This window comes from Sinocyclocheilus anshuiensis, unplaced genomic scaffold (genome assembly GCF_001515605.1).
Source record: "Sinocyclocheilus anshuiensis isolate Anshui unplaced genomic scaffold, SAMN03320099.WGS_v1.1 scaffold2671, whole genome shotgun sequence".
NCBI lineage: Eukaryota > Metazoa > Chordata > Actinopteri > Cypriniformes > Cyprinidae > Sinocyclocheilus > Sinocyclocheilus anshuiensis.
The window spans coordinates 27,192-40,649 of record NW_015538067.1 but is presented as its reverse complement, the minus strand read 5'-3'; the positions used below and the strand labels follow the sequence as shown (position 1 = coordinate 40,649).

Below are 13,458 nucleotides of genomic sequence, written 5' to 3'. Positions count from 1 at the left end.
TGTTTTTGTTTGTTTGTGGCTAGTAGAAGTTATAAATGGCCGGTAACAGATTTAGTAGCCAAATTGGCTGGTGAGTGAATTAATTTCAAACCCATATTATATCATGTCATATATCCCATATCATATATCACATATCATATCACATATAGCCTATCATATATCATATCATACACATTTATAGGATATAGCCTATGTTAGATCAAGTTTTGTTATGACAAGATCTATTAACGTATATATCTATATTTTATAATTAACTAAATTCTAATTAAATTAATAATAATAATTAAAATCTGGTGTGATTGCAGTTTTTAATCTATTTTCACAGTGACATTTGAATAAAAATATGTAGGTTATAAAATGTGGGTGTCATGAACTAACAATGTACAATTTTTACAGCATTTTTTTAATCTAGGTTAATGTATACTCTGTTCATCATAAATTCATATTTGTTCAAAATACTTCAATTTTAATAATAGTAATTGTATTATCATGAATAGAAATTAACCTACATTGATATTGTCCACAATGCCTGCAATGCATCAACTTATGTTAACAAATTATACAACCATATTGTATTTTATCTAAGCATTACCTATGTAATATTGGCAAGGCAATGTAGTGTTGTCCTTCATAGTTCTTCAATCACAATATTTTAATTATTCCATAACTGGGTCTGTAGTGAGTGTATGTGAGAGCCCATGGCTTGATGTCAGACTCTCAGCAGTAATGGCAGCCAGTCTCAACTCATAAATCAGCTGCTCATGTGAAACAGACACCATGGCCTTAATTGCAGACTGATAGAAAATTACAGGTTTCCCGTCCGGGCGCAATTCGAAGACTGCAGCCCGGTTTAATGAGCGCAGCCTCAAACGTACATACGGTCTGTGGCAAGGGTATAATGGAGCTTGGCTCGTAATGAGGCCACACTAGCCCAGTGACAAGACTCTAGAGTGGTAATTTTCTGCGTCAAGCCACTGGAAACACACGGCAGCTCAGCTGTGAAACCCCAGTCAGCATGCCGGACATAAATTTAGTCAGATCAATGAATGTGAGGATTCCAGTAAACTAGGTCATTTCTACAGCTCTCTCTCAGTGCTCATTACCTGTCTGTGCTCTGTGGAAGAGCTGTGCTACAAAGAACGGCATGCTGTCACAAATCATGACGCTCACAAAAATGATGGCTGTATTGGCAGACTTTCGTCTCCCTCACCCTGTTTCGCTCACTTGGCTGCAAGGAGGTATATGGTGTAAAGCTGGATTAGAGTTCCTTTGGGAACATTCCCACTGATGTGATCCAGTGGCGACCCTGAGCTTTATGTCTTACTTTAGCTCAGCATTCATTGTTGGAAAGTTATTTTAGGTGATGCAGTGTTGAGGTGTGTTCATTTTCTAATGTGAGACTTCATTAAAACCTTCTCAGGTTTAAATTGAGGGGCAGATGGGTAAATGCTGCTGACTCACATGCTTTTCTCAGAGCCATGGTGGGTAATGTACAGGGCTGGAAAAAGATATCGTGGTGCCCCTGGACACACTGCTGCACAGTCTGTGAGAAAAATGATCAACAGCTCGTCACTGGGGTATAGGACCCTTAAAAGTACTCCTTCGTAATGGTCAAATTAGTACCTTAAGGTATGACCATAAAGGGGATAGTACACCCAAACATACATTTTTTTTTCATCACTTACTCTTCCTCATGTCGTTCCAAATCTGTATAACTTATTTTATTTTGTGTTCTACAGGAGAAAGAATTTTAAAATGAAATGAAAGTCAACAAGGTCTAAAGTTGTTTTGGACCCCATTGACTTTCATTGTTTGGGCTTAAACATTCTTCGAAATATCTTCTTTTGTGTTCCACAAAAAAAGTAAGTCATACTGGTTTCGAACAACAATAAATGGTGACAGAATAGGCACAAGCATGTAGCTTTGAAGGTACCGCCAAGCTAAAAGTATAATGTTTGAAATCTTTTTCACTCTTTCACATCTCTAACTATTTGTACAGCCCTAAACAAATTGCCCCACCCACATGGCCAAATTTCTATGTGGCTTTTCTGGCCCTGGTAATGTGTGCAACTAGAACATGTACAGAATGTATAGAACATTCTTTCACTCATCAATCAAGTTCTACTCTTTCAGTTGCCAATAACCATGTGAACTGTGATCAAGACAACTAATGTTTGTGGCTTTGTGAATCTTGTGTGGTGTCAATGATTTGAAAATTGACCCTGCATGGGGAAAAAACATTATCTTGATATATAACACACTCCATAAAATGGAAACAGCTTTTTATGACATTAACTTTCTGTTGAATCGCTCTCTTAAAGGGATAGTTCATCCAAACCTGTCTGACTTACTTTCTTCTGTGAAACACAAAGGAGATTCTGAAGAACATTGGGAACCAAAACCTTTTGGACGTTTCTCAAAATATCTTCTTTTATGTGGCCCAGAAGAAAAAGTCATAGAGTTTTGGATCAACATAAGGGTGAGTAAATGAATTTTAATTTTGGGTTAACTATCCTGGCTTTAACTCTTGTTCCTGTTCTTGACAACATAGCAGGTTTTATATGCTTCCTTTGGTTGTCTCCCTATTTTGCCTTCTCCAGGCACCATGGTGCTCAACCATGACAGACATGGAGCCAGGCCTGGGGGTATAATGGCTCCCACATTGCCTCTTGCCCAGGACTGACACATCTTGTTAAGCAAGTGGGAGCAGCATATTTACTCAAACATAAATATTTTCAGCTTGTCCCTTCATATGCCTCACGCCTCTTGCCCCCACACGGAAAAGCTGACAAGCTGTTTGAAATCAGGGCCTAGCGATCAAAGGCTTTTGTTTATACTCTGTGTCACTGAAGGCTTTCGGCAGACCTAGAGTATTGTGACAGTTTCATAGTCTACCAAGGGTTCACCCCAGGCTCTCCGCTGCTCAAGGTGAACAGAGACTTGGCTGCCCCTGTAGCTCCACCATATGGGTGAGTAACATGACCTGCCTTCTAGGCAAGAAATCTCATGGCAAAATGTTTCTGTCTACGTAGAAAATTTTTGAAATGGAGCTCTGAGGGGGGTGGCGGATGAAGATGAAGAGCTGAACATGGTCCTGCTGTTTAACCCTGTTTGTGGTGCTGTCACACAGAATTTTCATGATATCATATTTGGCTTTAGGAAAAATGTCTGCCACAGATAACAACAAAAAAAATCTCCTACATTGTCCAGTGAATGCAAATGAGACCATTATTTTAGCAGCACTGAAGAAATAAAGTGTTTCGAATATTGTTCAAACTGACTTTCTGGCACTGCCTGCAATAGCATAAATTCAGAACAAGGAATCTATTCACTGTTTTTTTTTTTTTTTTTTACACGCATAGCTAGAGGTTAATTTTTAAACTTGGTGCAGTACCTATTACTCAGCTTGCTAGATCAAACTGAGTAATGGGTTGGCATTTTTGTAGATCTTTTTTGTGTGTAGGTGTTTGTGTATACCAGTATATATGTATCCATTGCTACTGACCACAGATTTTTCGGATTATACTTTACATATTTTACATTTGTAATGATGTTTTTGAATGTCTGATGTACACTGCCATTCAAAGGATTGGAGTCTGTATGATTTTCTCTTTTTTTATGTTTTTGAACAAAGACAAAGTCTTTTAACAAGGATAGCAAAAATACAGTATAAACAGTAATATTGTGATTATATTATTACATTTTAAAATAACTGTTTTCTATTTTAATATTTTTTAAAATGTAATTTATTCCTAGGATGACAAAGCTGCATTTTAAGCAACCATTACTCCAGTCTTCAGTCTCACATGATCCTTCAGAAATCATTCTAATATGCTGGTTTGGTATTGGTGTCAAGAAGCATTTCTTTTTATTATCAGTGTTAAAAACAGTTGTGTTGCTTAATTTTTTTTTTTTTGAAAACCGTGATGCATTTTTTCATAATTCTTTGAACAGAACGCTCAAAAGAACATAATTTAATTGAAATAGAATTATTTTGTAACATTATAAATGTCTTTACTGTCATTATAAATGCCTTTTAAACAATTTGTGTCATTGCAGAATAAATGTAGTAAAAAAATTAAATAATAAAATCTTACTGACCCCAAACTTTTAAACATTAGTGTAGGTTGCATTAAATATAATGTATATTATGTAGTATGTTTTTGAAAGCTTTGGCAGTGTGGGATTTTATTTCTCTTCAGGTGACAGTTTTTTCTATTTATAATTGCATTTTCCATGTGGACATATAATTGTTTTTGTGTGTTTTCCATTTAATTATCTGTGCGTCAACTTTTATAACACTGATTCCAAAACTGCACATCCATTTTTCTGCTTCCTTACAGAGTGAGGGATGTGTGAAGTCCTTTACTTTTCCAATGCAATGAGGTAAGACAGACATGACATCTAATCTGATTTCTAATGTCAATGCCTCACTAAATTTGCCAATAAGTATTATAACAGCAGTGCTGTACCAACGTAGAGGGCTTCAGAAGTTGCCAGGGCAGGACAAAAAGTTCAGCTCCAGGTTAGGAGACGGTGAGGTTCAGGAAAAAGACTAATTGGCTTTTTAACCTGAGTAGATTCACACCTGTATGCGTAGCAAGTATGGGGCTTGTAAACCTATTTTACAGCATCTACTTTTACCTCTGATTCTAGAGTAAAATATCTTCAAATGGGTCACCATTTGATATATCCTATAAATCATGAGAAAAGAGCACCACTATATATTTTCATAAAATGTGCATGAATGGCTCACACAGTGGTTCCAGACCCACTCGCACTAAAAAGGTGCCTTGCCTTCGATGAGACACGCCAGTGGTTCCTGGCTTTGTAGGATGTGGGTGCTCGACCTCATGAGTTAGCAAGGGTCAGATCTTTACAAGGGGCAGTCATTTAGTACCAGCTGAAAACGGGGGAACACATCAAAGTGTAATTTAACTAGCTGTAAAGCGGCAGGGCATCCTCTATGCTTTTTTGCAGAATCTGATTGTTAGGGTCAGCAGCAGGCAAATAAAAGAAACACTATAAATTAGGCTACCTGGGGTCTCTGTGAAGGGTTAATGGTGAAATATGCCAAAGCCCCTGAAAAAGTTCAAAAAAATTCAGACGCATAAATAAGACATTGTTGGGCCGGATTTCATCTCTATTATGACTGAAAGCAAATTGTAAAGGAAATTAGAGAAGATTGTTTGCTCATCTAAGCTTTTATTTTTATCTGTAATTAGGTTTGTTTTCGGTGTTTAAAATATGGATTGAATTGTATTAGGCAGCTTTGTGCTCCGAAGCCAGGCCAACAGTCTGAACTTCCCTTCCGCTATCTAATTATTTCAGGCTCTTCAGACGGACACGGCAAAGGAGAGATTGATAGGTTGTGATATATTAAGAGTGGCTCCAGCTGGTAGCATATGGAAATGGTGAACCATTTGTTTTTTTTTATTGGTGATTGTGAGCGTGACACCACGAGATATTAGTAGAGATGGAGCCTCATTAGTAAATGTCTGCACATGCATCCATTTGCAAAACCAGAGCAAATCACATACTCAAAGGCAGATGTAACAACAGCAACTCGATTCTAAACATAGCGCGACAAAACCACAGGGACTGTCTCCTCCTTTGACTTGCTTTATGTATTAGGGGTCACCTCTCATTCTTGTTAGATTCGGACTTCAGAGTGAACTGTGTGACTCATAAGACGGTAGTTGTTTCAGAGGGAGAGTTGCGTCTCAGCTGGTGCTGACTGAAAAAAAAGCCCGGTAGTGAGAATCTGATAGGTATCCACAGAGAAGTCCAAACACACCACTAGTCCTAAAGGACGATTTATCCCAGCAGGCTGCAGCAAAGAGCACATGCTGGGCAAGAAAACACAGCATTTCCTTTAAGCTGCTTCTTGCGATAAATCACAGCTTGCTCAGCTTGTCGGGCTCTCTTGGAGTGTCGAGGCAAAAGTATTTGAACTCAAGACTGCTAAAACCTGAGGATGAGTTTATCAAATGCAGTTTGAATCTGTACGCACTGTCACAAAGAAAACACAGGGTATCTTTGCTGGTTTTACTAACACCAGTTGGTTAGGTTGCTGCCTTTCCAGCAATTATGATTACGGAGAGATCAGATTTGGTGGTTTTCTGAAAAATATAGGGAGTTAAAGTACTCTGTGTAAGTGCAGTATTTTGGTGATTTCGGCTGTGGCTTTTCTTTTGGAACATCATTGGGCACAAATATATCACAGTTTTTAGTGAGCAATTTTCTGGTGCAAGGGTTACAGAATTAAATCACTAAATATGTTGCAACAGCTTGCCTTGTACTGCTCTCTCTTTTTTATTTTTTATTGTGCTATTTTGTACCCTTTTGTTGGTTTAGCAGTGGACATTGCATTTCCCAAATCATCAGTACAGTCTGGAATCTCCTGGATGGCATTAGAAACCACACTGGAGCGGTGCTGTAGTTAACAAGCACTATGGAATTATGTCGTTTAAGATTATGTCAAGAAAAAATAAAGAAAATAAAAAAGAAAATACAGAAAAGAGCCCAAAGCTAATGTAGCATAAAGACATATGAGTCTTAGAATCTTCAGAAACATTTAAAAAAAATTTGAACATCCTGTAATTTACTCACCCTTGCATCATTTTAAACTCATGACTGACTGAATTCTGTGGAAAACAAATTAAAGTCAACGGAGTCTACTGTTAATTGTAGCACAATGTGTACAACATTAGGTTGTGTAAGTGACAACATTTTCATCTTTTTGTGAACTATCCCTACAAAAAAACGAAATAAATAAATGATTTAAGTATGTGTGTCTACATTTCATGTTATAAATCAGTTCCAAATCAATATTTGAGAATTAAAGCAACAAATTTCCAAACTAAGGTTTGCTTCAAAAATTTGCTTGCGCCTCAAATGCTCAGTCATTCACTAGTAGTTGAGGACCCATTAAGGAATCTACTGGGGTTTGATTATGCTGTTTAAATGGAGGCCTTGTCTTTGAAGCGTACTGCCGGCGTGCCGCGTTTAGGCAAGCAGACTGAGGCTAATGTAAACTGTAAAGCCAAATTTTGAGCTAACTGGTAAAATGATCCCAAGTCCTTGTCACCTCTCCTTAGATCAACAGAATATGGGAATTTGCCTTTTTCCCTCAGGTTGTGCAGAACCTCTGTGACTTTATGGTCCAGTATGCTTGTTCTTTGCTGAAACGGACTGAAGCTGCAAAACTATGCTGATGGCTTCATCTCCTATGAAATGTGAATTTTGTTCTATTACTGTAATACCTTGTAAGTGATATTTGGTTTATTATTAACCATTATTATTGGTTTACATTGATATTTAGTTAATAGTTACGTTATCGTTAATTTTGTACTATTGCAGCACTATAGACATTGTAAGTCCTTACTGAAGCAAATTCATATAATGCATGTTAATAATTCACACAATTGTTATCATTCATTTAATATAGCATTTTGGTATTTCAGATGTAGTGTAAATTAAAGCAGTAACGGATGTTCTTCAGGAATTTCAGTGCGACAAATCTAACTATTATTTGTTTAGTGTGTGTCAAAATATACAGTATGTCTTATTTTTTCCAGTTATTTTTATTTATATGATTTTATTTTATTTATTTCTATGACAAAGGGGACTGAAAAAAGTGAACACTCAAAAGAATTCTGGCAACTTTTAGAACATTTTAATACTTTTTCTTTTTATCCCTACCTGCAGTATTTAATTGTGTTTTACAACAGGAAAAAAAGGCTCATTATAGAAATGCAGCTGAGCTACTTCCTTTCATATAGGTATTCATCATATCGGCCAAACACTCATAAAAAAACATAAGTTTGCTAGATTTACTGAGAGTGCTTAAAAAGGTTAGCAAGCAAGAAGAATATACGAAAACAGTCATACACACACACTAGGAATATCAAAAGTCTTTTTGAAATTGAATGTAATCACTAACTATTATTTTGCACACAGGTTTTCTCAAACACTGATCGGACAAAAGACTTTAAATTCTGCCATTTTGTATCTTGATGTTGCTCTCAACAGAGCCAGTAGATAAACTATATGAGCAAACTTGAGCTTTACTGGTTCACACAACCACCAAAATACAAAACGATACTGAAAAAGAAGCAATGACGAAACCAAACAAGTCATGATGCTGCCTGTTGTACAAGATTGTCAATCAAGCCATCATCATTTCTTAACTGATAAACTGCCAACTTCTTGTATTGCAAATATTTTAGCCCATAAATACTTTGTAGTTTATTAAAACGTCAACTATCAACGGCCTGTAATAATACTGAAATGCTTAAATACCTTGTTCACCATGACATGATATAAAAGAGATATTTGTGCTGTGCGAGTGCATGCTTAATTGATGCGTTTAATGTTGATATTACCATAAGTTTATGTGAGTTCTTCAATTAACCTCTCAAGCCAAATGCAAATGCCGTGATGGTGATGTGTTGTGTATTTGTCCAAGGCATTTGTTTTACAAGGTTGTATGAAGTCGTCATCCTTTGACATTTCACGGACTCCCTTTGGTTTTGGGCTTAGTCTCCATTAACATGAACCTTGTCCATTTACATCTGACCTACATTACTAATCTTTGTTGTAAGGACAATTGTAGTGTTCGTGTTAGCTAATGGTGTGGTAAAATTGGGGTTTCACTGAAGAGGTGATGAAAGGCTTCCTTTTAAGAGTGTTGTGTTCTTTTGTTATTGGTGCTGACCACCGAGGAGGAATTATTTAAAAGCTTGTTTTGAAAACCACATACCATCTTTGACAAAATAATCATGCCCAGGAGAACTGTGACATTGATGCAAGTCTAGTCTGTGACTGCGGCTCAGAATTAGAAATTAAGCTACGCTTGAGGCTGGTAAGTATCATGGTTTAACTTCTTGTATTTCCTCTTTAGGCATCATACCTCATAAAATCACGACACACAAAATGGGCCTAAGCAACTTTCATTTTGGCCTAACAAATTTCTCTGGAATTACATTTTGTATGTTGCTCTTTGTGAGATGCTGTAATGATGTCTCTTCAGAACAAAATGAATCATTACCTTTTAACAAGTTATTGTAAATGAAATGCAAATCTGAATATTATATTATGATTTACTATGTGATAATCCTAATGGTCCTTCAAATTAGACAATTTTGTAATTTCATTGCCCTAATGAAAGGTAGTTATCTGCATCGGCCAACCTCATCAGAATGGATTATTATTCTTTGTGCTTCAAAGTTGCTTTTCCTAATTATATGATCAACATATTGTCTTAAAAGGGTTATGTTTGTGGCAGCTTTCAGCAGTTACATATGTCCGTTGCAAACATATTCATATCATAAATATAGCACACAAACAGTCATTAACTCATTCATCTGTGTAGAAATGGATGAAACATGTTTTCAATTTAAGTCAGTTACTCAGTTTTCACTAACTTCTAGATCAATTACATGATGCATTTATTATCCCTTATTGAGAAATAAACTAATCCTTAGAACTGAGATTTTGAGATGCTGTTTTTTTTTACAGGATGCAACCAAAGGCATGGATTCTACAGCAGCCATTTACAAATAGTGATGAACAGAGCAGGATACTGTTAAAAATATCACCACTTATTGTAACTGATTTCAATAAGCATTACATGTTCTACATAGACATCCAATTTTTTTTTTTTAAACAGACAAGTGTTTTCCCCCCTGTTTTTCTGTTACCTTCAGCCAGCTTATACCTTGTGAGCAGATCAATTATTGATTGTTATGTGCTGAAAGATTAATTGGAACTGCTCTTCCTCCCATCACAAAGTAACACTTTATAATAACTTTAATTTATGAACAAACATTAATGCATAAGAGGTACTTGGTAATGTACATTAGTATATTTTGAAATGTCATTACATTTAACTTCATATAAGATTTAAATATCTGTTTATAGGCCTTTATAAATCTAAATCAACAGCTGGTCTGTTGGCATTACATCATGTTATATTAATAAAGACGTATGGAAGTTATTGTAAAGTGTTTCCTATTAAAGCATCTTAACTTAAAATTAAACGAGCTAATTTTGCCATTCGCTTGTAAGGTCCTGTTTTTTGTTTTTTTCCGTGTCAAAGAGGTTTTGATTAGTTTGGGAAATAGACTTTTATTTGACAACATCTGCACAACAGACCATTATTAAATCTAATGTAGCTATGTCGATATCTCGCTGCGTCATTCGTTTATTATGCAGCGCGTTGCCGGCAGCTGCAGCTGTTTGTATTCGGTCGTTATGAAAATATGAATGCGATCACAATTAGCCTACTTAATTAGTATATCTCTAAAAGTGTTACTAAATAATGCCGTTGTTATTGTGTTGCTGCTGCTTCTGCTGCTTTTTTAATTATTTTTTTCTCCCTTCGTTGTTTTCACTAATAGGCTACCCCTTGTTTTCACTAACAATAATCTCGTCATGTTCTTTAGATCTCTTTTACAATGCTGTTCCTCAAATCTTTTTGACAACTAAAACTAAAAGATGAACCCGTATTGCGGTTTGCCCCCATTCGAAATAGCCTATGAAATTGTCTCTGTCTTTTCCGGAGGACACAGTTCTTAGGCCTGTAACAGACTGAGATATAGTGTGGTTAGCATAGTCTTTTTGCCCTTTCTTATTGCAGCCAGTGTTGTGTGTTTTTCTGGTATTTATATATATATATATATATTTTTTTTTAATATATATATTATAATATATATGTAATATATATATATATTTATTTTATTTTATTTTTTTTTCTTACTCTTACTGTTATGATATTTATTTGTAATTTTATATCGGTATGAGGCATTTTCCAAACATTTTTTTTTTTACCGTAATCTTGTTGGTGTTGTTTTTGAAATATTACTTTGGAATGAGCCGGAAACAGTGCAGTCTTAGAAATGGCTTTAGTGATTATAAGCCTGTTTTTCTAATATTTTAAGCTCCAGACAGCTTTATGGTCGTACAGCACACCTGACGTTGTTCTTGTTAAATTGATCAAATTCGTTTAATCTCAAACACATTAGTGTCAGTTTAAAATATGTTCATTGTTAAAAATGCATTAACTAAAACAAATATTTGCAGAAGACTTTTTATGGACACACTGAAACATTTTTCCAACCTCATTATGGGCTACCGCTACCAGCTCTTTGGCTTTCGTGTCCCTCCTATTTCCCTCTTATTTTAGTCTTTTTATTTTTATTTTTATTTTTATTTTATTATTTTATTTTATTTATTAATAATAAGGTCATTCGTATCTTATTATTATTATTATTATTAAATAGCATTAGATAGTGATGGATATCAAAGGACGGGAACCCTGAGAAAAGTTCTCATGTATCTAATGCTGCTTCCTTTACATGTCCTCAGGGCCGTTTCCATCCACGAATAGCTTCATCCACAGATTGCTAGAACGTGTTGAAAGAAAGAAATTTGTGGGTTTCTTTTTTCTTTTTTTCTTCTTTTTTAAATATACAATTATAGAAGATGAAATGACTCTACAGAGTTTATTACTGATGCTACAACATACCACTTTCAGTACCCTATTGGTTAAAGAAGTGTTTTGATTTAGTATGCTAGTTCAGTTTTCATTCCAAAGCCTTCGATTTTTTACACTAACATTTTAATTAATTTATATGGCATTTTCAAATATTTTATTGAATACAGCTAATTCCCTATAATGCACACCACTTAATTTTCTTTGTGCAGGAGTACGCGCTTGCATATCTATTAGAATTGGTTTTGGTCTTGGTTTGTTAGCCTAGATGGGGTTTCATATTGGTGTACAGATCCGAGCCTGCAATCATGTCGGAGAAAATTTCAAAACACTCAATGTGCCATAGACAACTTGTAAAAGCGTATATAATTAGTTGCGTTTGCCTTCCGAAATGCGTTAATTCAATTGTCTGATTCAAAGTATTAAGTATTGTAATTCAGATTATCGCATTAAATATAATTCAATTCGGTCTTCAAAGGTAAAATGTAATAGCCGGGGAGGTTATGCATCTTCCTAATTGTGTTACTGTGATAGCTGAGCCATGTTATATTGGTAGTAAATTGTGAAGTCCATTGCATTTGCTTTGTAAATATTAGCCTACAGATGGACTTTACTCTGATGTGATTATCAGTATGAATAACCTGGTCTAATTGTAGCTTGTTATTGAAGGGCTTTGCAGATTATCCTGTTTTAACAGAGTCATAAAAACATTAATATCATTGCAGATGAATGCTACGCGTACTAGAATCTGCTTGCACTTTGGCTCTGCGTTTATTTCAAGGTGAAAATCTTGAGTTGCTTCTCTCTGCGTGCTAAGACTGTTTTACAAATGCTTCCTTTTAAACTCACCATAACACGCGATGAGTCCTCCGTTGTGTCCGCTTTCCTGCTGGAGTTTGCTGCTGTCTGGGGGAGTTTTGCAGGAGGACCTCTGCATGAAGAGGTGGTATTTGTTAAAGGTGCCTTCCCCAGCAGTGGCATCCAATGACTGGCATTCCTGCTGGAACGGGCTCCCAGATTTCTCCCCGTACCCCTGACCTTTGTTGGTCAGGAAAGCGGGGCTGTATTTGGTGTCACTCGCCTGGAATGTCCTGAAAGGGTTCGCCTGGTGATCCCTACCTTGCGGTGCAGATGGGCTATAATATGAATCCATAGATGTCATTTCGCAGTATGAAACGCACGTCTCTGCGTTCATTCCTACAAAAAAAAAAAGTTTCGGGAAGAAAAAGAAGTCCAAGCGATTCCCCCCTTTCTTTCTTTCTTTCTTTCTTTCTTTCCTTTTTGGAGAGCAAAGCGATCAGATACTCTTAACACTCTCTCCCTCTTCCTCATACAAAACGAATACACGCACACTCACACACGCACGCATAGACTTGTGCAGCAGCTGGCTTTGGTTATAAAATGATTCAGATGTTTTCCCGAAACGGATAGCTACCCAAAAGCTAAAAAGCCCCCTTAAAGTTAGAGGAGGAACGAAAAATGCGTCTTCTGAAGATGCAGCCCAGATCTCCTCGGTATAACCCAAAAGCTAAAAAGCCCCCTTAAAGTTAGAGGAGGAACGAAAAATGCGTCTTCTGAAGATGCAGCCCAGATCTCCTCGGTATAGCCCACTACGCACGTCAAGACCTCTCCTCGGTTATTATGTAGATGAAATGAATGGGTGAGGTCAGACCTTTGCTAAGAAGAAAAAATGTTTTGTTGGAAATATGTGGGGGGACTTAACACATGACATTAATGTCATTAGGATATGAAATATGTAACTTATTGAATGTGAAGGGCAACACGGAGGGAGCAATTTAATGGCTGATTCGCAATGCTTTTTAACTAGACTTCATCTTGCCAACAAAGAAAACTGCTAGATCTGGGTTTATATGTTTGTGTATTAGCCACTTATGTGTTTTCATTGTTAGGCTCTATGTTTTTTCTTTTATGTTACAAATCCTTTCTCACTTTAACTGACG

The 13,458-nt window shown here is 36.3% G+C and overlaps 1 protein-coding gene across 1 annotated transcript in view; it reads right to left on the bottom strand.

The window, feature by feature from the left end:
• LOC107683603 (homeobox protein aristaless-like 4) overlaps positions 1 to 12,990 on the bottom strand; it is a 22,888-nt gene extending 9,898 nt beyond the window's left edge. The window contains exon 1 of the mRNA XM_016479674.1: positions 12,347 to 12,990. Within this exon, the coding sequence (XP_016335160.1) occupies positions 12,347 to 12,692 (346 nt within the window). The 5' untranslated portion in view covers positions 12,693 to 12,990. The remainder of the gene's footprint in view (positions 1 to 12,346) is intronic.
• Between the last annotated feature and the right edge of the window lie 468 nt (positions 12,991 to 13,458).